This window comes from Ananas comosus, linkage group 10 (assembly GCF_001540865.1).
Source record: "Ananas comosus cultivar F153 linkage group 10, ASM154086v1, whole genome shotgun sequence".
NCBI lineage: Eukaryota > Viridiplantae > Streptophyta > Magnoliopsida > Poales > Bromeliaceae > Ananas > Ananas comosus.
In genome coordinates, this window is record NC_033630.1 from 12,230,356 (window position 1) to 12,256,921 (window position 26,566).

Consider the following 26,566-nt stretch of genomic DNA (forward strand, 5'->3'; position numbering starts at 1 on the left):
CATTTTCAAGCTTAATTCGTTCGGAGACTTTTTTGGCCATGTCATTTAATACTATGCTTAATTATTAATAGTCAAAATTTCACTTTTTTTTCTTGTTAATATTATCTTAGCATGTGAAAAACTAAGTTCACTTACATACAAAATTTTAAATCAACAGGATTACAAAAATGTCACCGACCGTCTCTAACGCAAGTAGCAAAGAGCTTAATGATTAGTACCTACAGCTTTAAGTTCGAAAAGTAATTACTTTATATTTTTATTTAATTTATTTAGAAAATAAAAATGAATGAAAGTAATAACATATTATTTTTCTCTCTCAAAAAAAAATAAATAATCATAAAAATGTCTAAGGAGCTTAAATGATATTGCATAGATATTTGTTTTATTTTGTTTCTTTCTTCTTCTTTTTTTTCTNTTTTTAGTAAAATTTAAATTTTTTTAAAAGACGGTAAATAATTTAATGTTTCTTTTATTATTGCCGAGTTAAAAAAGAAAAAGTTTAGTTAGGAAGTAACAATTTGGCCGATAATAAAAATTGTAAGATTTATTTTAAAAAAATTCCAACCAAAACCCTCGTCTTCTTCGTCTTTAAACCTCTTCTCCTCTCGCCACCTCCTCCTCCACCGCCGCCGCCGCCGCCACCTCCGCCGCCGCCGCCGCCGCCGCAGCCACGGCGAAGTCCTTCATCCGCCTATTTCGACTGGCCGGGACCGAGCTCGCCTCGGACGATGAGGAAGAAGGTGGACGATCGCATCCGAACCCTAATCGAGAATGGCGTCAAGCTCAGGCACCGCTCTATGTTCATCATCGTCGGCGACAAGTCCCGCGACCAGGTCTCCTCCTCATCCTCCCAATCCCTTCTTGGTAGAAAATGTATAAAACTTACCTGAGCTATAGTTTGATTCGACTACCCAACCTTTCAAAATTTTGATTTTAGTATCCAACTTTCTAATTTGTTTGATTTATAAGCGATTTGATTGCTCTTTGGACACAAAATTTAACTACTTGTTTACTTTTAATGAATTTATAGTTGTGTAAATTGCATACAATCTACTAACTAATTTCGGTATGATAAATGGCGCATTCAAATTTTGAAGTCAATCAAATAAATTAAAAGGTCGGGTAGTAAAATTGAATAATTGCGAACACTTGAACTCGGCTACTTTGAACTGTTAAGAGACCCTGGAACCTAAAGTTTTAGTGGAAACTATTATCTTTAGCTTGTTCTGTTATTTATGTCCCCGTGAGATCTGATTCGGTAATACCGTTCATCTTCTATCTCACTTTTCGAGCTAAATGGACCTTTGATGGTGGCAGGTTGTGTATCTCAACCACATGCGCAGCAACGCAGTTGTAAAAGCTCGCTCTAAGGTACTTTGGTGCTATAAGGAGAAATGCGAGCTCAGCAGGTAATCGTTCTTAATTTCGTGGCAAGAGAATTGTTTCTTACATTGTTTTTTCCCCGAATATAATAGAAAAGTTTTCAAGCGTACGAGAGGAAGGATAATTGGGCCGGTTACTAAATAGTATAGCTCGGCTAATAGCCTCATTCCTAGTGCACAATGCTCGAGCCTAGTTATATTTATTTAGGTCATTGAGTGTCAGGCGATGTATGTTTCCGGTGTAAATAGATCTTTATCATCCTATCTGGAAAATGGAAATTTTGCTTTACATGCTAATTTAACCTCTTATCTGATGTCTCCTTTAGTTATATTTATTTAGCTTGCGCTGGCTTTGGTTTGGGCTAGTTTTGGGTGGTTTTGATGCCAAAGCTAAACCAACTCAAATATATTTAGTTGTCATTGTCATAATCAAGATTTTATTACTTTTTGCTGATACTACTAATGAATCGTGCGTAGTGACGAGAAGAAACGGGCAAAGCAGATAAAGAAGTGGATACAGCAAGGATTGATGGACCCCAAAAGAGCAGAACTTTTCTCACTTTTTCTTCAAACTTCAGATATGAAATATTGCTTGTACAGCAAGTCTGAACAAATTCTTGGAAACACATTTGACATGTGCATACTTCAGGTCGTTATTTTATCAGCCTGATTGATTACAGTTATTGGTCTTACAGTCTACTTACTCCATCGATGTAGTTTTCTTAAACGTGTTCTTGATACTGCTTTGCAGGATTTTGAGGCTTTGACACCTAATCTCCTGGCAAGAATTATTGAGACTGTAGAGGGTGGTGGTTTGATTGTGTTGCTGCTTCGTTCTCTTTCTTCTCTTTCTAGTCTGTACACCTTGGTCATGGTATGCTTTCTGCATCCTTGTCTCTTATTAACACCACAAACTGCTCAGATTAGTCTGAATGCTTTTAGACAGAGTTCGACTGAATTCCCTTGTCAAGTGCTTGTTAATACAAAAGTTTTATTGAAATGGTTGGTTTTCTTTTACATTTCAGTCTTGTTGCATTGCTTATCTTTCTGCTTTTCTAAATTTCTTACTACAGTGTTCAAGCATTGCGAGTTGCCTTTAATTTTTATGCTTCTGATAATTCACACATACCTGGTTTATATAGTTATTATCGTCTTTCTATTGACTCCTTTTTGCTATTGACTTCTTGTTACTATTACATATACTTATTTCAGGACGTGCATGAGAGGTTTCGAACAGAGTCTCATTCTCAGATCACTGCTAGGTTTAATGAGAGGTTCTTGCTATCTGTTGCATCATGCAAGGCCTGTGTTGTAATGGATGATGAGCTTAACATCTTGCCGATATCATCTCATATAAGATCAATTCAACCTGTACCGATCACAGAGGTATATTCAGCTCTCTTGCAATTTACACAGTGGGTTTTCTGCATACTTTTTGCTCTTTCAGGAAGAAATTAGATTAAAGCAGATTTGCTATGTACTTTGGGTAAAAGAATCATGAAAAGGCACGAAGGGCTTGTTTGACCTGGCTTTAAATGTAGTTCTGTTAGAAGAAGCACCGAGGGTCTTTTTCGCTAAAATCCAAAACAGCTGCTTTTTGCAGCCTCCGAATTGGAGCATTTATTTTTAGGGCTTAGCAATAAGAACAGCATTTTCTGCTTCCCACAAGCTAAGCTCCAACTTGTTTTTTGTTTGCCTAAATGCTCAATTGCAGCTGGAAGCAAAAGAAGCTTGAACAAAATGAGCACTCAGTTGCTTCTAAGAGATTTCATAATAATCTCGGCTTGTTTTTTCCAACTCTTGTAAAGGATCCTGGGGCTTTGTCACAAGGGGAGCAGGAGCTTAAGGATTTAAAGGAGCAATTCTGTGAGGATTTCCCTGTTGGCCCTTTAATTGGCAAGTGTTTCACTATGGATCAGGTATAGTTCTGCTAGTTCCTCTTCCTTTTCTTTCAAGGAAATTTTAGTGCTGTTACTTAAGATTGCAATGATTTTGCCTGCACATTATCTTTGCGACTCAGAGATGCTTTAATCTGTTAACAGGGGAAAGCAGTGATTAATTTTCTGGATGCTATTTTGGATAAAACTCTACGGAACACCGTTGCCTTAATAGCAGCTCGTGGGCGTGGGAAATCAGCTGCGCTTGGTCTGGCTGTTGCAGGAGCTGTTGCTGCAGGGTTATATACTTGAATCAAGCAATACACAATTCTTCTCTTTTCATTAAATTTCTTTGCCTTTTAGCTTACATTTTTAGATGACTCATCTCTAATCATTTTTGATCCTCAGGTATTCAAACATTTTTGTTACTGCTCCCAGCCCAGAAAATCTTAATACTTTATTTGAGTTTGTCTGCAAGGGAATTAATGCTTTGGAATACAAGGTTTGTGCGCATATATTTTTACCTACATAAATATATATTCATTTGCAGAAATGCGCGTATGTTTGTTAAATGTTGTCTTTTGGCAATCAGTACTTCTATCATTGTTTGGAGTACTTGTTTTCTAGGTAAAGTTTTCTTATATAGTATATAATAAAATCCCCTGTTCTTCTCGGAATTGCTGCCATAGCTTTCACACAATTTTAGATATATACAAGCATTTTAAGATTCAAAATGTGTAGTTGTTTTATTTTTTATTGGCTTCTGGAATGCAGAATGTTTTCCAGTCAAGCAAATAACCTTTTTTTGCTACTTGTGTATACATCATACGTATTTGCCACAACTTCTAGGAGCATTTGCATTATGATGTGGTGAAAAGTGCTGAAGGAACGATGCAAATAAATGTCTACAAGCAACATCGCCAAACAATCCAGGTGAATAGTGTTAATTTTTTTCTGTTGGCTGCATTATAATTCCACAAGTTAGTATATTTTTAAAATTACATATATCACAAAAATTTACCTGATTTACTGAATAGTATAAGCATGATATGGGTTCTGTGCTGCATTCATATGGTTAAGTCCAAACACATGCTCTGTGTGTTCTGCAGAAGTTAACTTCGGACAACGGTTTTACCTTTTCTTTACTATCTTAATTCTTAAAACCTACTGAGTGGGATGAACCATTTTGTGGTATGTGATTGAGCAGTGCTAATTTACTCATATGCTTATTTCTCAAGTTGCTATTTTAACTTTTCAAGTGTATCAGTCGTTACTCTTTTCATTCACATACATGTAAAAATTCTTCCCTCTGACATTTGAAATGAAGTTGATGTTTTTTGCCGAAACAAGTTATTATGACAAGCTTTGCAAGTTCATTCTCTTCTAAGAAGTTGCTTTATTAACAGTATCTGAGGCCACATGACCATGGAAAGCTTTCTCAAGTTGAGCTCCTAGTTATCGATGAAGCTGCAGCTATTCCGTTGCCTATTGTAAAATCTTTGCTTGGACCTTATCTGGTCTTCCTCTCATCAACTGTCAATGGGTAAGTTATAATTACATTATCGCTTTTGTTCTTTTATCCTATAGGCACACCCGAAGTCTTATGTATACATAGAAGTGTACTTAACATCTCTGTACATATGCAAATACATACATATACAGGTAATATAGGCGAGACACATGTAAGTGCACTTGGGCAATCACTTACTCCAAAATAGATGAACAAATTATAATGTACTCTTTTTCTTGGTTTTTCCCCCCCTTTCCCTGAAGCTATGAAGGTACTGGGCGCTCATTGTCGTTGAAGCTTCTCCAACAATTGGAATCACAAAATCACATAACTACGCATAATGATGGCCCCCTATCTGGTAAGGTTTATATTGTTGTTTCAGTTCATCTAGTGGAATTTCTTGATAATGTTTTTAAATAATGTGCGATAAAATTTATTAGTTTGGCTTGCCCGAATGTCATGTCAAGCAATTTATATCAATATGCATTGTTGACCTATAAAAAACCTGATCTTTGTTGTTGCTATTCTTATTATTATTTAGGTTTTGGGGTTTTGGGTTATGTTATTGTTATTAAAATTGTAGGTAGGCTGTTCAAGAAGATCGAATTGAATGAATCTATCAGATATGCCTCTGGCGATCCAATTGAGTCATGGCTTAATAGTTTACTATGCTTGGACGTAGCCAATTTCATACCAAATATTAGCAGGTTAGTATATCCCACCCCCTCTACACCCCTTAACCACCCCCGCCCCCCCCTACATAGCATAATTATTGATTATTTTTTCTGTTTTCTTTTAGGTTACCTCACCCAAGAGAATGTGATCTTTACTATGTCAACCGAGACACGCTTTTCTCATATCACAAGGAGAGTGAGATATTTTTGCAGGTACCCGATAACACCTTTGTCTTTCCATTGTTTTCCATACTCAACTTTTTGTGCTTGCATTGCATTTTTTTTTTTTCTCTGCTTCTGTTAGAAGTTCGGAAAGATCACTATATTTTTCAAAAGAAACTTATGCTTGCTTTTCTCTTTCTAATATTTCAGCGGATGATGGCCCTTTATGTTGCTTCCCATTATAAGAATTCGCCGAATGATTTGCAATTGATGGCTGATGCACCGGCTCACCACTTGTTTGTGTTGCTAGGTATGAAGCATTGCATGATTTTTCATCGCTGAAAATCATGCACATCACTTCCTACCATTACATGGTTTTATGGTTTTTCTATTATCTTATTTCTATTATTAAGATAATAGCTATCACATTATTTGCAGGTCCGGTTGATGAGTCGAAAAATCAGCTCCCAGATATTTTATGTGTCATTCAGGTTTGAATCATTTCTGCCTGATTTATTTAAAATTTATATGATACCTATGTATATGAGCTATAAAGGGCTTGACAGGGCCACAATAGAAAGCAATCAATGAGACTACCTTTGTATTGTTGCTTTGTTATGGTACTTAGCCTAGTTTCCATTAAGTACTGTCAGTCATGTTTTAACTGTTAGTCGTGTTTTATCTTACCAACATTGTAAGTGATCTTGTTAGGTTATTTTTTTTTTCTTTTGGATATTAATGCCGTCATTGCAATTATGGACAACTAGATCCATTTACTTGCTACTGTTATTATTGTTTCTGTGAGGCTGTACTATTGGGTTGTTGTTTCTGAATGAATGGATACTTATGACTTAGAATATCTTGTTCTGTTTTTTAGGTTTGTCTGGAAGGACAAATATCACAAAAATCCGCTATAAAAAGTTTAAGTGAGGGCCACCTACCGTCTGGTGACCTAATACCGTGGACATTTTGCAAGCAATTTCAAGACACTGTATTCCCAAGTCTCTCAGGAGCTAGGATATTGAGGATTGCTGTCCATCCAAATGCCTTGAGGGTATTTATCACCTTTCTGTCACTCCCACGTTCTCTGTAATATAACGCTGCATATACGATTACATTAGAAGGTACCCTGAATGTTTGCTGATAAGACGTCATGGTGACACGAGACAGCTAGTAATATGCTTAGATTTTTAAATTTCAAACATGAAACCTAATAGTTCATCAACTATATAAACCAAGACCAATCAAAATCTGCCTCGAGTACATTATTGATTCAGTAATAACATTCTGGGGTACTTTCGTGGATGAAGCATAACCCTTTTTCTCTGCTGCCTCTATGACGTGTAAATTTTGCCATTGGATTTTTGCAGCTTGGGTATGGCTCAACTGCTGTGGAGCTCCTAACGAGGTTTGTCTTTTTTACGTGTTATCTTTTTTTTTTCTCTACGTTTTGATCCTTTATATACAATTTCAAATATCTGTATCCAGAGTAAATAGGCATGGTATTAGGAACAAATTTTTTTCCTTATGTTTTTTCTTTGTTGGTGGTTGGAATAATGTCTAAAAATACTATGTTTATGTGTCTGTAGGTATTTCGAGGGCCAAATGACACTTTTTGGAGAGGTCAATGAGGAAGAAACTGAGGATCCTAAAATTAAAGTCACTGAAGCTTCAGAGAAGGTTATCTCCTCGACTATGATTATATATAAAGTGAAGCAGGACTTGCGGAAGAACTCATTTGGATGAGTAGGAAGCCAGTAAACATGTATTAAAATACTTAAGCCTTGTTCGGTATCGTTGCCTTTTTTGTTTTCTAAAACGCAAATTTTATGTAATTGTATAATACTATAATGCCGGTGAATAGAACTTCTGGTTGGTTGGCTTGCAATGCACTCTGCCGGGTGCGGGATGCCAACTTCGGGGGGGGTGGGAGGGATCAGAGTAGCAAGAAAAAAAAAAATCCAAGTTTTTGTTTTTAGTTGCCGAACAAACACCCTGGATGTATGGAGTGCAAGCAATCTACTATTCACCCCCACACTTGTGCATTAAATTTCTATTTAAAAAAGCAACAATACCAAACAAGGTCATATTCTTCCCATGAATCTGATGAGGTGAATTTCTTTTTGTTGATATTGTCTCAGACCTCTGATTTCACAGTACTATGAATTCATGCTTTCATTTCCAGAATCAATTTAGCTTATCATATTAAGATGCATGAGTTCTTTTTTACCCTTAATCTTGACAGTCATTTTATCAGTTTTTCATTTTTTAAAACTATTTTATCTACTATGTGTCCATTCAGGTTGCTTTATTAGAAGAGAGTATAAAGCCCCGAGCAAACCTTCCTCCTCTTCTTGTGCATCTTTGTGAACGCCCTCCTGAAAAGCTCCACTACCTTGGCGTTTCATTTGGATTAACATATAATCTCTTCCGTTTCTGGAAGAAACATAATTTCTATCCGTTCTACATTGGCCATATTCCAGTTAGTGTTGCATGGCTCTGATATATTCCTTTTTTTTTTTTCGGTTCGACGTTTTTAGAAGTCTTATATATATTTTGAATCTTCTATATATGATGTATAGAGTGCTGTGACTGGAGAGCATACATGCATGGTCCTGAAGCCATTGCATAACGATGAAACCAAAGTCAATAAATCCGATGATTGTGGATTTCTCGATCCGTTCTATCAAGGTAAGATCTTGCTGGGTTCGCATTATGTCTTATGCACAATATATTTCAATTCGTTCTTCTAATAGTCACTGGTTCTGGATAGTAACAGTCTTATGGAATGTTTTCAGATTTTAGACAGAGATTTAGGCGACTTTTGGGCACTGCTTTTTGTGCACTTGATTTCAAGCTTGCAATGAGGTTGGTTTGTTTTCTTTGCCTTTATGTATGCGCCATGCAAAATCATTAATTTACATTTACCCCTATACAAATCTGAATTTTTCATATTTACCCCTTGGGAGCGTGATTTCTTACATAAATAAATAACTTTATCTTAATTTGAGGAATCATCCAACGCTCGGGGAGGAAGCCGGTCTTTCTTAGAAAAGTTTGTAAAGAGGAGGCTTTTTGTAAGTACAAGAGTATAAAAGTAGGACATTACGTTTTTGAAGGGCATATATGAAAAAACAGATTTTACAGGGGTGACTATAAATGTAATAGATGATTTTGTGGCGGTATACATGTAGATATCTCTTTATTTCATATCTAGGGACTATGCACCCACATGCTTACTCTACCTGTTAAAACTTTTTGCTAGCATTCTGGCCTCAAAGATAAGTTTCGCAGACGATGGACCCCCATCAGTTGACATGGATGAAAATATTAAGCAAATGAGGGACTTATTGTCCCCATATGACATGAAGCGGCTGCAGGCGTATACTAACAACCTTGTCGATTATCGTATGGTAAGTGTGGAAAGACACCAGCAATAGATTCTTTTATCTCGCTCCGAACGTCAATGCACAGTTTTTTTTTTCTTCTTTTTTATATATATATACTCAAATGAATTGCTGAATCATGCTGTAAGTTATGCTTTGTACTTCCGTAATTACCTTATATGATCTTTAAACTCTATCTCGCTTGCTAATGACGCAACAAATGATCTCTCTTTTTTAGCGTTCTTGATGTGCTGGTCGACCTCTTCTCTTATACTTAATTTTAAAGTTTGAATATTTTACAGATTCTAGATCTTGTGCCCATTCTAGCACATCAGTATTTCCAAGAGAAGCTTCCTGTAACATTAAGTGCTCTTCAAGCCTCAGTTTTATTCTGTATGGGTCTGCAGAACAAAGACGTTGCTTCTCTCGCGGTCAGTTTACTTGGACTCCAAATTGATTATGATTTATTCAAAATTAAAACTGCCATTTTGCACCGAAGTACTTATATTTATTCAATTTGTGTTTTTTCAGGAAGAAATGGGATTAGAAATAGGGCAGATCCTACCGTTGTTCTTTAAGGTGATGAAAAAATTGTACAACTACCTCAACGATGTTGTATCGATGGAAATCGATGCAACTTTACCTCGACTTAAAGAAGTAAGTCAGCAGGTATTACTTACATTGTTTAGTTTCTTATCGCTGTGCTGATTGAGAGATTTTTGGGTTATCGCCCCTCATCGACATGAGGTTTCTGCTGAGATCAATTTTGTTGTAAAATTAGAAAAAGGCAAAATTATACAAAACTTACCTGAACTATGGGTCATTTTGATTTGGTTACCTAATCTTTGAAGATTTTGATTCTACTACCCAACTTTTCAATTTGGTTGATTTGAGTCAGTCAAGGACACTTTGACTTCAAAATTTGAATGTGTAGTTTATTTTTACAGGTTAGATAGTATATTTTATGCAATTCTCGCAACTATAAATTCATTAAAGTAAGTAATTAGCTTAAAATTTGAAGTCGAAGTGCCGTCGACTAACTTATATCAAGCCGACTGACTGGGTAGTAAAATCAAAACTTAGAAAGGTTGGGTAGCCTATACAAAAATGGTCCACAGTTCAGGTAAGGTCTGTACATTTTCACCCTAGAAATATTTGCCATTATACTTTTCTTGAAAGGTGGGTTTGGTTTACCCTTCTGAAAGAGTAACTGTGCTGATAGAAATCCACTTTTCACCTCGAACTACTCGGTGAGTCCTGTCTAGAAATGACGTGGGTAGAATATTAGATAAACTTCAACAATTTGATGAAGGAATACATACAAATAATAGTTACGCCTCTGTTGATACTTGTTCTGTTGCTGACCCTGGAATCAGGGAATTTGCAGGTCTTCATAGTATCAGCTTTTCTTTTGCTTGAAACAAACAACTTCTGAACATGTTTGACAAGCATAATGAATTAGCATGAATAACGAGGATGGGAAGATAGGACGGAACTAAAATGGGCTAGTATTAAATCACTTTCAATAGTTCGACAATTTTTTGACTTTTTTGTCCAAAAAAGTTTAGCAATTTGGAAATTGAAATTGGATTGAATTTGCGAACGTAGGCAAAAAGAAAGCAACAACTGAAAATGTTTTGTTAGCGTGTCCGCAGATAAATTATGCTGAGAGTTTGATATCATCCTTTCAACTTTTAGTAACCGATAAACTTTTTAAGTCAATTGTTTGTCATCAGGTTGCAATGATCCCTCACAGCAAAACGGTGGATGAAGATCTTAATGAGGCAGCAAGGGAAGTAATGGTGGGTACTTTAATTTCCTTGAAACCCTTTTCGTCACTTCTCGGTTTGAATTTTTGGTTTGTCGTGCGAAACTTTTGAGCTGGGAACTGCTTTCAGGGCAAAATGAAAGCAGATAAAGAAGACAAACTGAATCCAGAATACCTACAGCAATATGCCATTGCAGATAGAGAAGGCGATTTTGAGAAGGCTCTCCAAAATGGAGGGAAGGTGTCTGCGAGTGGCCTAATTAGTGTGAAATCCGACAGGGCGAGGAGCGATAAGCCGGGAAATCACAAGGAGATGGGCAAAGCCAAAAGAAAAGGAAATGATAGCAACAGAGGGGGATCAAAGAAAAAGAAGTTCTAAAGGTTTCATTTCCGAAAATTTCGTGCGTTAAGCAGCCCAAGTCGGCGATTTTGGAATTATCATAGACAAATCCAGTATCAAATTCTTTTGGGGATCAAATATAATAGGGTGTAGGCATAATTTAAAAAGCTGGTTCTTCGGAGAGTTTTTTGAGTTTGTTATTTTAGATTCGATGAGCGATGTATAATTTGTTCTTTTTCTTGCATTATTTTAAAGGTGTTATGCGTTTTTCTATTTGCTATAAAAATTTTTTGACCACTTTGCGTGCACTTAGGCAGAGAAATCTGACTATATGAGATTACTTCTAAATAATTTATTTATTTTGTTTTATTTTTAGGATAAATTTCAAACTACCCTTCTGTAATTTAGATCATTTTTGTTTTGTCATCCGGTGATGTAAAACTTTACGTTTTACCTCTCAATGGTTCAACTTATTCTTACTTAGTCATACTGTGTTCAAAAAGTTGTATTTTACTCTCTACGGTTTAACATATTTTTCACTTTATCATTCTATTTGATATAAAATTTTTTTAGTACAATAAATTAAAGCACAAGAAAATAAGGTAAAACTTTTTAAATCAAGAAACAATAAAGTAAAAATAAACTAACAGCGGGAAGGCAATGTTACATAGAGGATTCCGCTTTTCATAATAGATTTACGTAAGACATATAACCCAAAAAAATAAAAAGAAAGCTTCTACTATAACAAAAAGTAGAAAAAAGAAATTTGAAGTTTAAATCTTAAAAAAGTAAAAACAACCTAATTTAATAACTTTTGATTCTACTTCAAATTTTTTTAAAAAAGATTAGGAATGCTTTAATATAGGATACAGAGACTACGCCACCACATCATATATAAGCCTTTGCCCGTTTAGGTTAATGTATTATCCTAATATAAATGAAAAATAATTCAACTGGTTCTCTTATAACGCATAATTTAACCTCGAATTTTTAACGAATGCAACATTATATATAGTAACAATTTCTAAAATGAGCCCTCCTTTCTGTGCCCTATAAGACTATAATTAATGGGAACAATGTTCGAAGTAAGAACTCAACTGTATGTATCTATGAGCCTTTCAGCATTTATTAAACTAAGCAACAATTCTGGGTGGCAAAGAAATGCTTCAGATTAGACCTGCAAACGTAAAATTAGCTCATGAGTCACATAAAGATTGGTGACTCGGTTTCAACTTTCCCAACATAGAAAAGCTTCAGAGTAGAGAATCTGAACCGGAAACTTCGAAAACAGCACACCTTTTAGATTTAGTGAGATTGAAACAATGCGAGAAGAGTCGTGGTGAAATCTTCATATCCGAACTGAATCTTCTCGCAATACTTGGCCGGCAGGTTCGAACCGACAGATGCAGTCGTAGATATTCCCGTTGAAAAGCTTTTCGGCCAATCTCTGGTTCTTCACCATCGCAAGCTATAAATAGAGAACAGAAAAGAAAAATCAGAAAATTAGTGGGATCGCCAAAATTAGCGCCGCGATTTAGCTTCGAGACCCCTCAGAACGAAGGCCCTTTTCATCAGTGACACATATATGCCCCCCTGTAAACTCAGGAATTTTAATTTTTCAAGGGCATAAAGAAGAAGAAAAAAAAAAAAAAATCAGATTCTACAGTGGTAAACACCGTCGTAAGATAATTTTGCACGGATATAGATGTAAGTAGCTCAATTTATTACTGCAGATATATTATCTTCCAGCTATTAGATGCATTTACGTAGATTTCTCGTAAGGCTAATCCAAAAAGAGAAAATCAGCAGCAACTTGGTACAGTAAGTCGGATACCTCGTCATAGTCCGTGTCATAAAACAGTTACCTTAAGAGCATCACACTTAAAACGGGCATTGAGGTTCGTGTGAATAGCTCGACCCATTCCTTCTAAAATTATCTGCATCATGGTACAGAGCAATCAAGCTATAATATACGACTAAAATCGGCACATAAAAGTTGCAGAAATAAACTGAACTGCCTACCAAGTCTGCATCCTTTGCGGCAGCAGCGAGCTCCGAGCTGACCTGGCGCAAGTCAATGCACGGGCTCCCACACCCGTTCTCGACAACCATAAGGGGAGGCACTGACGCTGAGCGGTCTTTTAGGTCATCTTGTATACTAACCATTGCGTCGACCAGCAGCCCTCCGGCTTCAGCAGCTTTTCGAAGGAGGTCACAATGCTGCAGATAGGGAAAAGGATTCCTTGTTAACACTACAACCCTCAGTTCAGCGCTGATCCAAAAGGCCACATACAGTCGGGCACGTGTGGCAAACAAAAATGGAAAAAAAAAGGTGAGATGCTTGTATAGCGGTCTGTTGTGGTTGGAAGCTTTAACGAGCTCGCTAGCCACAGAAGACGAAACTCCACTTTGAACTGCTTCTACTTTGAAGAGAAGCCATTACATAAGGGAGCCGCTTCTACTATTTTGGAACTGCTATTACGATTCAAATGGCCAATCAGCAGAAGCTTCTTACTGCAGCAAAAGCTTCTGCTTTTTGGCGGGTTTAGACTGACGCTCATATCAGCTTCTTCTCACAACAAAAGCTACAGATCTTTTCTTTGCCAAATGCCTTGCCGCTGTTGCCAGGAGTAGAGAACTTGCTCTATGCCAGGCCAAAAAGGGGCAGTTAAAATGTAAACGTAGAAAAAAAAAGAAAAGAAGAGAACCTTTAATATTTATTGATGTGTTAGACAAAATAAATGATCACAATGGCATGCTAATGAGTTCGAATCAAACCTTTGCAGCTTCTGCAACAATTTCAGGGAGTTCATTAGCAGTTACATCATTCAAAGCAGGTAAAGAATTCGCAACAAGAACAACCTGCATAGAAACAATATCTTGTCATGCTGGATTTGATTCTAAAGTCTAAACTAAAATATCTAAATATAAACTTACTAATTGACAAGGTCCAATTATGCTTCCATTGATGCATGAGGAAACGATTATATAGATAGTTGAGAAATTAATAACAAGTTTCACAGAATTGATCTTCAACAAAGAGCACTATGAAGCGTAACTATGAAAAAAGGATCCAAATACTTCTGAAACTACTGTCGGTCAAACTCTATCCATTTCTCTGTCATATAGTCATTTAATTATAATTATTTTGTAGAGAACCGGAAGAAAAAGGAGATAGCCAAAAAAAAAAAAAAAAAAAAAAAAAAAAAAAAAAAAAAAAAAACACAGGATTTTCTAAACTTCTCAACCACTGGACTAACCTCAGTTCCACGGCGGAGAAGTTCTCGAGCTAACGGAAGCATTCCAAGAACAACATCAGCACCCGAGTTATCAACAAAGAGCAATGCTCTTTTGTACGGTTGCTGCCTATTGTTCCCATCAATAAGCATTCTTTTCTTAAACTCATCAAAATCATCCACCTGAAAGAACAATCAATTTCAGTCAGAAAAGAAAAAGAAAACAAGCACCATTATTTTAAATCAATGACTAAAAAAAAGTTATACTTGCCCGCCAAGGACGCTGCATCTTCTTGCGGCTCATGCGATAAATCTCAATAATGGTTCCTTTGTGGTAAAGATCCACACAAGCACGGGATCCCCAATCGAAAATATTTGCAGCAAGGACACCTTCAATTAGAGCCAGCAGCCTATCCTCCTAGAAAAGAGTTGTAAAATGTTTGTAAATTGTCAAAGCAAGAAAAGAACAACACTTGTTCTCAGATAATTAAACAGAGCTGTCTGAAATCTAAAGTTTTAACAATTCAAACCCAATCTACCCTATCAGTATCATGTAAATATTTTTAATGAGTTATAGAACTTCACTATTTACCTTCAGTCTCAGATAACTCGCTGCACAACGTTAAGTGCCAAAACATACAAATCAACCAATGAAATGATGAAGAATGTCTCACTTACATTATGAGATAAACAAATTTATGAATTTTTACGTAGCAATAGTTTTTATGGAATTAACTGATGAGAATGCATCACATTGTAATTTAACATTCTATATATTTGCAGAGAAAAAGAGTAAACAACCCAAAATTCGCATTAGAGTCTTCTCAAAGACTTATTTTAGCTTGTATATAAAACGAACAACTCACGAGAATAGTTCTATTACAAAATAATACCTCATTCATACCGTCCAGCTCCATCAGAAGGTCTGGTAAAACGGCAAGCGAAGCCTCATTTTCCCTGCCAACAGAGCAAAAGTGAGGAAAAATGAAGAAGAGAAACAAGTATTATTAGTCTCTCCGTCCAAAAGCTAGAGTTAATCTAAAACGAGGTTTCCATCCGGCAACCTTTTCATCCAAGGAAAAACCCAAAATACCCTTCCATCCTTACAAATTACGACACTAGCACTCGTGATTGATACCCACCAAAACTTTTGGGCATTTTAACTTGAGTTATTACTTTTAGTTTTCACTACAGTTTATGGATCTATTAATGTAAGGAAAAGTATGGATTTCAGCTGATGTTGTTAACAGCTGACAGTCAATAGCTAATGGAGAGAGAGATTTATACAAGAATCCCTAATTCGACTGACAAAAATATCTCAAATCAAAACAAGCAAAAATTGCATCGGTGTTAATCAGAGGGGGGAGCACGGCACTGATTTTAATAGTGTTATGACTTGCCCCAAGTATTATATGATAAAACAAAAATATACTAAATTAATTAAGTTAGCACAATACAAAAAGGAGCAATAAGCAATATTTTATTGCTATCTACATAACTTTAAATACTATTCTCATGATGCTAACTTGTGGGCAATCAAGTATTTTTTTAAAAAAGCATGTTAATGATCCAAACATGCATGATGGTCTAATATCATAAATTAAATGGCCTTAAATTAATTTTATTTTTGCTTATTTGGCACGTAATCAAACAATGTGCCAAATAAGATGTTTATTCATTCAGGCCCGTAATCAAACAGGGCAACAAATCGAAAAAATGATTATGCGACACTGATTTGAAATGCTTCCCAACTAACCTCTGTTTGATAGTGATGTAAGCATCCACAAACTGGAATTCTCTCAAGCATTCTTCCCTCAACTCCAATAGATTTGCCAAGCCTAACTTTCCATACGCAGCAGGCTCTTCCATCAACCTAATAAAATGTCAATAAAGTTAGGAATAGTATTTATTGAATGTTGAATAATAAGGTTACCGGGAAAATAATGGTTAGAATGATGAACATGTGAACTGGAATCAGCGATGAATTCAGCTTTTCCACTCCTTTCCAAGGCAATACGTTCCTCTAAATGGGCATGCCAAACCGCAATTCAAACCAACTCTTACTGAACGGACATACATTTCCAGTTCAAATTGTTTCCAAGGCAGTACGTTTCTCTAAGCGGACGTGCCATCCGCAATGTTTTAAATGGTGAAGTAGCGCTAGATTTTGTTGGGTGATCATATAAAAAGGCAAATGTTAAAACTCCTTCAGTTGAACTCTTGTACCTTGCCAAATGAGCTGAGAAAGCACGTGCAAATGCATCTCCCCTTCTTTTGGCATCGTCTGTTCCACCTTCACTAGCAACTGCCTGGAAAGAAAAAACATTAACTTAATTCTACTACATCTAAGAAGTGGAATGGGAAATATAGATCTTCTTAAGCTGGGAAAAAAAGGTATCAGTATATTTCGAAGCATAGATAGGAACGAGGCATCGGATATTAGTATCTAAATATTTTTCATTACAAGATCTCCTGCTCTCAAACACCCAGAATCCACCGCTGAGTCAAATGTAAGCATCTCCATATAAGATTGAAGTTAAGACTATCAAATTTAGAAAGCTGGCCATACAGACTTTGAATTCACACTGACAAAATTGCACCCCATAGACTGTCACATTCACATGTACATACACACATCACATGGATACTGATATACATACACATAATATATATGTATGGGGAGAAAAGAGTGACAGAAAAGTATACAAATTACAAAAATAAGTGCTTATATTTAAGCAGACCATCTGTTCAAACTTCTGATTCTGAATTAGCCAACTATTTTTGTACTAACTTGGTGATGCTATGTATTCAAGGTAATATTTACTATCTTATCCATTTTATTATAAGCTAGCTTGCAATAAGGGTTACTCAAGATCTTCAGTTTTTATGACTTCTAAGTGAGAAAATCACTCTTTTGTCCATTATTTGCTCTCCTAGCATATGTAACATATGGCAGCAAGAAGCTAAAGGAGAAAAGTTGAGTACTTGCAGTAAATTCTATATGCCATCATGTTGGTTCATAATCTGTGTCAATTCATTGATTGGGAGTCAAACATTTCGAACGTAGACTAAAGTAAATGATCTAGTCGCACTTTTTGTATAAACCTACCATATATCCACTTAAGCCCTCATCAGATTATGTAACCTCAAAATTTGTATTCTCTCTCCAAGAAAAACAGAAAGCTGTTTAGGCTAGTTAATTACACTTCTGTTTGAAAACTCAAAAAAAGTATTCTGTTTGCACACCAACTTACGTGCTGACACATCTTAACAATATTACAAGCATGAACAAAAGGCTTATCAAGCCGTTCAAATTTGGGCATAATTTGTGCTCAGTTAAAAATATAATTTAGGCTTGAAGTTTATTCAAATCGAGCTGAAACAGCAGTATGCTAGATTAAACTTATCTTGATTACAATACTACTCATGATCAGAAATCCATCTACAGGAGAAAATGCCAGGATAAGGTAGAAAGCAAAACAATATATATTCCAAGATTCTACTTGACAAATATATATATATATATATATATATATATATATATATATATATATATATATATATATATATATATATATACTTGTTTTAATTAAAACCACTGGAAAGAAAAAAACAACAAGAATTATTCATACCTTATCAACAAGATCTGGCATATGCTCTAATAGCACTTTAAACCAATACCTACAATGATACAGTTTATAGATCAGTAAATATTAGAGGGTTGACACTGCATAAGATTCCACATTTTTTTTGAGAGAAACATAAGATTCCATATTAGTGTTCTAAAAATACTATAGAAAACATACTCAAGCTCACTATGATCTGCGAGATCGATGGTGTTTGGTTCGTACCTGCAACGCGGATCATCCACATTCAAACAAAATATAGATGATTTAAATGAAATTAATATAAAAAAACTTGGTGCCTTGTAAATTAATTCTTACAGTTATAGTGCAATGGCAAGCAAAGAGAAAAAGCTAAAGTCTTACTGATTTAGATTGAAAAATCAGGAAAATAATTTGGTTGATGGCTGCTTACGTCTTAGGATCATCTAATAACGGAAACACCTCCAATGTCGGTACAAGATGAAGAACACCAACATTTAATGTGGCGCTTGCATCTGAACGTAAGGAATTTCCCCTGGACGAAGGCCGTTCGAAGCCTCCCATACCGGTTGTCCCAGGAGGGGCCATTGGGACAGGTGCTGTAATCTCTGTGCCCTTTTGCACGAACTTCTCCATCCATGATATCTGTAAAAAAGAGCAATAATTTTACCATGAGAAGCAATCTAACAGGAATAAACACATCTTAGTTTTTTCCTTTTGTGTTTTGGAAAAGTAAGAGAGGCCAGAATTTACAGACAACCCCAACTATATGTAATTTAGATAGAGTCCTCTGTGCTTCTAATTTTTGTTGGATTTGAATCCACAACTAAACTGTTTTCTGAATCCCAAAATTTCCTTCTGATTAGCCAGTTTCAGAATACAAAATGCTAAGAACAAAAAGAATATTCTGTAGAAAGGGAATGCTCTTATCAAGAAAGTCAAAGATCATCACTTCTAACGAACTTCACTGAAATCACACCTAAGTTTGGCCCAGCTATAGGCTGCAGTACCCTTCAATAAAGGGCTGTTTGAGTAGTACTATTGAGAGTAGTAGTTAATCGAGTTTTTGTTGAAATCTCTTCCACAGCTGATATCTGCAGTGGAATTTGGGCCTCAAAAACTCATTTTTGCTTCCCACCACAGCAGAAGCTCCAAACTATTCTCTTTGCCAAGTGCTCTACACAGAGGAGTGCAACTAAAACAAGAAGAAGAAGAAGAAACTAGCATGAAGGGGCACCAATTGTAAAATAGAAAGTTAAGGTTCTTGGCTTCTTGCCTTCTCATTCAGATCTCCAAGAGGGGGACCATGAATCTTTCCACCAACGTATGGAGCACCCATTGGGAACCTTTCGACCAATTGATGCACCCTCAAGTCATCAAGACCATGCTTTTCATAGCTCATGAATGCTCCAACAGCTCCCAAGAAGCCCTCGTGACGCAAAAACATAGCCTGTGCCTGTCCTTTGGACCTGGAATACTGCATCTTAGTTAAAAAAGACAAGATGGAAGAATTTGCAACATAAAGAATAAGAATTGCTTACTATAATCACACTAGAATCTTCGCAAAAACTTTCAAAGTTATTGACTTTACAAATATGTAAGAAATATGTGAAATATGTACAAAATACACATGCACACATACACACAGGGATGCGCACACAGAGTTGACACAACTAAGTATACACTTTCTGAATGTGATCTACATTATCCGAAAGGAATATACGTAAAATTATTAGTTTTGAAAACCTATTCCCTAACCATTAAGCAATCCTAGTATCAAAGATCGATAGTTTTCTTCAAAGGACCACTGTGCATGTATAAGTAGGTTTCCAAACACATTGCTTTTATAATTTAAGCCTTTTAGATGTCAACAATAAGGGGGAAACAAAATTATATAAACTTTCTAACTAAGTTTAACTGATTTACATTGCTCTAATACTGTTAAACAGCACACAGAAATCCTGTTAAATCATTTTGAGATATTTAGATCACAAGATAGATGATGTCAAAAAGTCATGTAATTTGGCCCCTCCGTCCTCATAAAAGCATAGAAGCAGCTCTGCTCATCCATCCATACATTCACATACAGGCATGCGTGTATATATATATATATACACACACACACTAAGTTGTCTGTATGCTGGCAAAGTGTAGAAGAACTTCAAGGGTAATTATATTAGTTGCATTAAAATCCAAAACTCGAATAATGTTTCTAGAAATTACCAGAAGTGCACCGCAAAAGAAATAGTATCCATTGTGTAAGCATGGCCGCGAATGAAAAATCCACCAAAAAATATTCTCTTGAGCCCATAGCGAAGTGCATTTAAATAAGAGATCTGTTAGACAAAAAGCAGAAAAAGAATATGTTAAATTAATTACGCACGTTAAACTACTAAACAACAATAAATGGAGTTAAAGATAACAAAGTAACAAAGCAACAGAATATATGCATTCAAACAAATTCTGACCCATGCTTTTAGATAAGCTTATCCTCATAAAAATGACTCAAAAGATCAACTTGTTGAAAGAAAAATGAGAGAATCAAGGACATATGACCTGCCCTATGTTGTATGAAATCATTCTCAGAAGGGAAAGAGAAATATCCTCAGGTCTGTAGTCTGAAAGCTCCTTATTTTCTGAAATTGTCTTCCCAAAACTAGATGCAATTGTAGATGCCGAGAGGCCAATCTGAAACAATTTGATATATAAAGTTATGATAAGAGAAGTTAAATTCAAGCACAGCAATAAAGGAAATGTTAGAGTAGTGGTTTGAAAATTCAACTATTATTATTATACCTGATTGTCTGCATGATTTTAGTAGACAAAAAAAAAAGGGGCAAAAATCTGATGTTTTAAATAAAATTAAGGGAAAAAAAAAACAAAGGCATTAAATACCTTGGAATAGTCCATACCACCATATATATCTCCAACAAGCATGTCAACATTGCTATTGTCGCCCTGTTGGCTCAACTCTAACAACTCATCGAAACTTAAGCAAAAGATAGTAGTCAGCATTAAGTAGATTGATAGAAGGCCTGGGCTTTATTATGAAAAATAATATGCAATCAAACTAAACATGATCACCTCTTGCATTTTGTCAACAACCTTCCCAATCCCCAATACGTGCCACCGCCAACATTAGTCCCACTAACTCTTTGAAATTTTCCATAACCATCCACCTTTATTACAGAACCAAAAGGAAAGATAAAAGATTTATGAACAGCAGTAACATAATGAGACCAAAGCTTGAGCAATACTCATGAATGTTACCTTGATTATGCTTACTCCAGAACCAATATTTACAAGAAGATAAGGGAATAAATCATTATGATCTATTTGAACAAATTCTTTTTGACCCTCCATGTGCGTAAAAGCTTCATGACGTATAGCCTGTCAACAGATAGAATAAGGTTGATTGAATTTACATAATATTGTAATACAATCATAAATAGCTTACGATGATTTGCTTGTCACAACATACTAGCATTTTATTGGTAAACCATGAGTTTTGTTGAGATTGTTGTCTAAATTGTACATCCACGTATGGATGCTCAACAAAGAAACATGACTGAACAGAAATAACACAGAAAAATGGAAAAATAGCAGCAGCAGTAACATGACAGGAAAACGTGCATGAAAGAGTAAAGAGAGAATAGTTTAAACCAAAATGAAAAAGGAAATAAAGAAAAGCTACGTATTCATGGAATTAAAGGGCTTGTTTTAAGTGAATGTGAAAGACCTCTTTGACTCTCTGGACTATCGAGGAACCAACATGCAGAAAGTTAATTCTATCATACTAAAGATTTGACTGCCGTCATACTAAAGATTTGAATGCCGTCATACTAAAGATTTGACTGCCGTCATACTAAAGATTTGAATGCCGTCATACTAAAGATTTGACTGCCGTCAGATTTGTAGTCTACCAAATTAAAAAAGAAAAGATGAAAGAATGAATTGCGTCAAATACTTGTTGCAATTTATATCTTCCCACCTGCTAAAGAAACAAAGAAAGTTGTGAGAAAATCAATTGTACCTGGTACTAATCTGTTATTAAATTTTATAAGTTAATTCAGACAACATACAAATTTTGTTCACAGCAATAAAAACTACAAATAAACCAATTTCTTCAACCGGAGGTGGCGTCAAAACAATGAATACCAAGAAAACATTAACATGCAACATACAATGAAACACAGTGGCATCCTTCAGTTGGCATCTTTCTCAGCAGCATTTAAATGACCCTACATATCAACTATAAAAAGCACATCTCTGTATCAAAGACAGACCTTGAGCAAAAAATTAGCCCCAGATACAAGACAGGTCATTTCATCTTCCTTATCAAGACTAACTCCAAGTCTCTCCTTCAAGACATCTGCAAACTTGAAGGCCCCACCGCCTGTCGCCTATTCAAAGAAAATGCAACTAATCATAGAAAGCAGAGTTCAAATATCTTGTTGCATAAACATGGATTCAGAGATATATGTATGCATGAGTAAATAAATCTCTATAATGCATACATAAATATGCAATCTCACCATTAAGTAGTACGTGAAAAGATCATTTAGTTAGCTCAAGAAATACTAGGCAATGATGAAAAAGAGTAAAATATGTACAGACTTTACCCGAACAATCGCCCATTCTTGATGGATACCTTTTTGGATTTACAACCTAATCTTACGGTTTGTTCAATTTAACCTCTGTTGTTAGAACTTTATGGTATTATTAGCTTTTGTAAATGGAACATCCTTTTAGCAGAACTCAATGGAATTTCTTTGGAGTAAAATATTTTTTTAAGTTCGGGTAAGGTCTGCACATTTTTACCTCAAATAAATTTGCTTTTTCTCAGGTACCTTGATTGTTATGTTGTCATCAGATATAGTCCCAGAGCGCCATGAAGGGGAATCAATTCCTGTAAGCTAATAGTTGTATGGTCACTAATTTAATGCAGACAGAAGCCAAGTACACACTGGCAATGTATACAAAAAGGTAAAAATGAGAAGATACTAAGGCAAGTAAAGAAGTGAAAGTGAAGCCCACTTTTCTTTTTCTTTTTTTCTTTTTTCTTTTTTTTTTTTTTGAGGGAAAGTCCTCTTTTCAAAAGGTTCAAATTCTAAGGGGCTGTTGGTTCTGCGGAAAAGCGTGGAAAAAAGTTTTCCAAGAAAAATTTTTCCATGAAAAACCTCTTTTTCAATTTTCCGTCTGTTTGGTTCCAAGAAAAACTAGATTTTTTTTAAAAGCTTCTTTCCAAATTTTATGGAAAACTAATAATTTCGTTTTCCTAAAAAAAAAAAATCAGAAAACTAAAACATTTATTTGTCATGAAATTTGGTAAATAAATTTCCAAAAAAGCTAATATTCCTTGAAACCGAACAGAAGGAAAACTGAAAAAACAGTTTTCCATGGAAAACTTTTTTCTCAGAAACTTTTCTCGACGCTTTTCCGACGAACTAAATACCCCCTAATAGAAAATTAGGAGGATCTCAAGGTAGTATCTTCTGCTGTTAAGAGAAAGCTGGCTAAACTCTACCAAGAAAAATGCAAATGGGTATCTAATATTCAGTAAGTGAGCAAGAAGAATGGAGAAATGAACAGACATTTCAAAATCAAAACAGGAACATTATGGTTTCTAATAACAACGAGAATTTAAATTTTAAAGTACCAAAAGGGCGGGACAAATATTATATTTCCATCAAAGCAACAATTGAGTTTAAGTACTGCTATGGTTCAAAATATTGGCAATCCTTGAGTTAAGCTAGGACATGTGATACAATTATCTTTGTGCAAGCCATAAAGAGGAGATGGTACAGTTCTTTATGTTGTTTGAGGTTAGTCATCAATAAATCAGGAAAACTGCAAGTTAATTTGCGGTCAGAAAATAGAGAACAGCTTTTTGTTGTCTGAAGAAGACCATGAATATGGGAAGATAACAAATATCATTATAATTACATTATTGGCTTGTACTTGCATTTATCAATACAAAACATGCACATACCACCACGATGAAGCTGTTTGGATGAAATAAAGTCAAGACATTCATTCAACTTCTCGGTCTCAAACTTTACAAAGTGGAGCCTCCCACCAAGTATTGGAAAACTTCTCCTGCTGCCGTTAGAGATTCCAAATCTTTTCTTTATTGATCTCTTCCTCTTATCATCAGGCGAAAGTTCCGCATGTCGGGAGAAATAGACCAACTTAATGAGAGATCCTATAAGGACAAAAGTATCATACTTATTATGTTCAAAATTCTAATAGAAGTTGATACAAATAGATACTTGCAATTCATTTAGAAGTCAAGAGAAAAGGGATAAAAATAGATTCCAAACAATTACATACAAAGAAAGTAATATTTTGATAAGCAATTATGCCGGCATCAAATATAACAGTGGAGAATTAGCAAAAATAACCTTTATTGAAAAATAAAAACAAAAATAAAAGCTCAAACCAAGTAACTGAACAACATGCACCAAAACAAAAGGATTATTTCCTTTTTACGTACTCACTTGCTATTCTATTATAAGATACTACTTTATTCAGTATACTTTTAAACAGAAAATCAGGATTTGAAAGAAACAGACATAATTGAAAGGTGAATTCTTTACGATCAACAATAAATTCCGGAAAAAAAAAAATCAACAGGAACATAGAAAGCCAAAAAGAAAAGAAGAAGAAGCAGAAGCAGCAGCAGCAGCAGAAACATAAATTCCAGAACGAATCAAGAAAACAAGCAAATCAAATGGCATACCATCACCACAACAAAATCTCATAGCTCATGGTGAATTTAGGGAATTAAAAAAAATTAAATTTTGATTAGGCAAACCTCCAATATCCAGAGCCAAATGGGATATATCATCACTCTGATTGGGCAACAAAATGGTCGGGTTCCTCTCCTCGAAATTGCCCTGAATCGCCGCGCCGCTCAGATCGAGCTGCGGCCTCGAGCTCGACCGATGCATCGTATTCAACGCCATCTCGTTCTCCTCCTCCTTCTCCTTGCTACTACTACTACTACTACTCTCCTTCAAATACCCCACTTCATTATTATCATTAATAGTATCATCCTCATTCTTGGTGCTAGGGTTCCCAGCCATTAAAACTAGGCCCTCTGCTGATGCCCACCTCCTGCCAAACCCTAACTGCCTCACTAACTATTCAAAGTCAAAAAAAAAGAAAATCTCAAATAAATATGGAATTTTTGAGCACCAAAAGTGTGACCAAACCCTAGCCCTAACACTTGGTCAATTCGGTAAATAGATAAATCAGATAAATGCAATAAAGACTCCGCGGAAAGGGTCAAAATACTCTAAAAATCAAATCTTTACGAAATCTATATGACTTTTTTGTCCTATTACTTTAAAATTACAAATTTTCCCCCTTTTCTTGGGTGAAAAACGTTTATAAAACATGTTTTTACCGTACAATTAAAGCGCCCCGAAATAAATGTACAGATGATTGTGCTGGGGAAAGAACAATAATGAAAACCAACTACCAGCTTTCGATCTTGTTGTACCAAAATATGATCGATTCAGCAACAAATGCGTGACCAGACCCTAACCCTATCATTACATCGATTTAGCAAACACAAAAGAGAAACATATGCAATGCATGCTCCCGAGAAAAGGTCAAGAGTACTCCAATAAACCCTAACCCTAAATCGATTCAGCAGCAAATTTAAGAAAAATACATGATCAATTCCCACCAAAGGTCAAATTACTCAAATATCACTTGAAAACTAAGATTTTCCCTCCTTTTTTGGGCTTTAAAAAAAGTTAAAAAACCGAAATTAATAACAGTAAAAACAATCACCTGCCCAAATTATTAGCTCCAAACAAAGAGAAAAAAACCGCGAGAATTCGCGTAATCCGAGCGACTAAAAACGCTAATTAATTCGATTTCTCTCAATCGAAGAGGAGCGATAGATCCCCGATTCCTCGGAATCGGAGCGAGATCGAACGGGAAATGGATACGGCGACAAGTGTACGGACGAGGACGACACGTAATTATTATACCGTGGAGATATTTAATAGTGTTTGGTAGAACGGAACGGAACGGAGCGGAGCGGGTGGGAAACGGAACGGAACGGGTGGGAAACGGGACGGAACGGGAAATGAGGCAGTGGTGGGGGTTGGAAGAGGAGAACCCGGTGCACAGCCACGTTGGCAAGAGATAGAATCTTCATACAGAGATTGTTGCGTGGACCAGGTGCACCACGTTGGCTAGCAAGTTTAGCTTCCGCGAAAGCGTTCTCCTTTGGAGTTTGTTTGTTTAGTCGAAGGTGAAGTTCTTGTTTCTCGCCCCTCGGAGCATCTTTGTTTAGAGAGATTGCTCACAACCGCTCCAACTATTACTAAAACACCTTGCTTTTCGCCAGTGAATGTACTTCCGCGCCACACGCCTCCTCCACGTGCAGTCCTTCGTCTTAGAAATCGTTTCATTTTAACTGTTTCTGTTGCTTGATTTTTGGGTCAAATCAATGGTTGAAATTTGAGAGGTTAAAAGCCCCTTCGACTAGTATTTGAAAAATCTCTGGATCATTTCTCTAGGGTTAATCTATTTCGAGTTAAGAAGAACCCTTTTTGACTATTTTCTATTCGGTTTATGTTTAAATACAGTCAATTCAGTCTTAGGC

The 26,566-nt window shown here is 35.8% G+C and overlaps 2 protein-coding genes across 7 annotated transcripts; one reads left to right on the forward strand and one right to left on the reverse strand.

Annotated features, from left to right (window-relative positions):
* On the forward strand, nt 551–11,474 carry LOC109716476 (RNA cytidine acetyltransferase 1-like). Of its 2 annotated transcripts, none has more exons than XM_020241947.1 (26): nt 551–833; nt 1,318–1,409; nt 1,860–2,031; nt 2,134–2,256; nt 2,595–2,768; nt 3,191–3,301; nt 3,425–3,558; nt 3,668–3,761; nt 4,109–4,192; nt 4,666–4,802; nt 5,033–5,127; nt 5,353–5,476; nt 5,569–5,656; nt 5,816–5,915; nt 6,044–6,096; nt 6,483–6,659; nt 6,976–7,013; nt 7,195–7,285; nt 7,908–8,087; nt 8,188–8,296; nt 8,404–8,473; nt 8,871–9,018; nt 9,294–9,422; nt 9,523–9,660; nt 10,728–10,793; nt 10,890–11,474. In XM_020241947.1, exons 1-26 carry the CDS (start codon nt 729–731, stop codon nt 11,136–11,138), a joined length of 3,081 nt encoding a protein of 1,026 aa, XP_020097536.1. In that variant the 5' UTR covers nt 551–728; the 3' UTR covers nt 11,139–11,474. The 2 variants fall into 2 exon arrangements, with proteins under 2 accessions (XP_020097536.1, XP_020097537.1); XM_020241948.1 differs by having other exon boundaries at nt 552–833; nt 9,523–9,648; nt 10,890–11,396.
* On the reverse strand, nt 11,993–25,922 carry LOC109716322 (pantothenate kinase 2). Of its 5 annotated transcripts, none has more exons than XR_002217887.1 (24): nt 25,744–25,922; nt 24,758–25,059; nt 23,933–24,145; nt 22,791–22,849; nt 22,227–22,343; nt 21,211–21,330; nt 21,025–21,119; nt 20,836–20,929; nt 20,497–20,628; nt 20,164–20,276; nt 19,217–19,409; nt 18,374–18,585; nt 18,142–18,186; nt 17,968–18,016; nt 16,562–16,644; nt 16,092–16,208; nt 15,229–15,292; nt 14,607–14,753; nt 14,360–14,518; nt 13,878–13,961; nt 13,122–13,319; nt 12,965–13,036; nt 12,396–12,567; nt 11,993–12,276 (listed from the first exon to the last, which is right to left on the reverse strand). XR_002217887.1 is itself a non-coding variant. In XM_020241693.1 (23 exons), exons 2-23 carry the CDS (start codon nt 25,026–25,028, stop codon nt 12,448–12,450), a joined length of 2,757 nt encoding a protein of 918 aa, XP_020097282.1. In that variant the 5' UTR covers nt 25,029–25,085; nt 25,744–25,922; the 3' UTR covers nt 11,995–12,447. The 5 variants fall into 5 exon arrangements, 1 of the variants encoding a protein (XP_020097282.1); XR_002217885.1 differs by having other exon boundaries at nt 24,758–25,085; XR_002217886.1 differs by lacking the exon at nt 25,744–25,922 and having other exon boundaries at nt 24,758–25,248.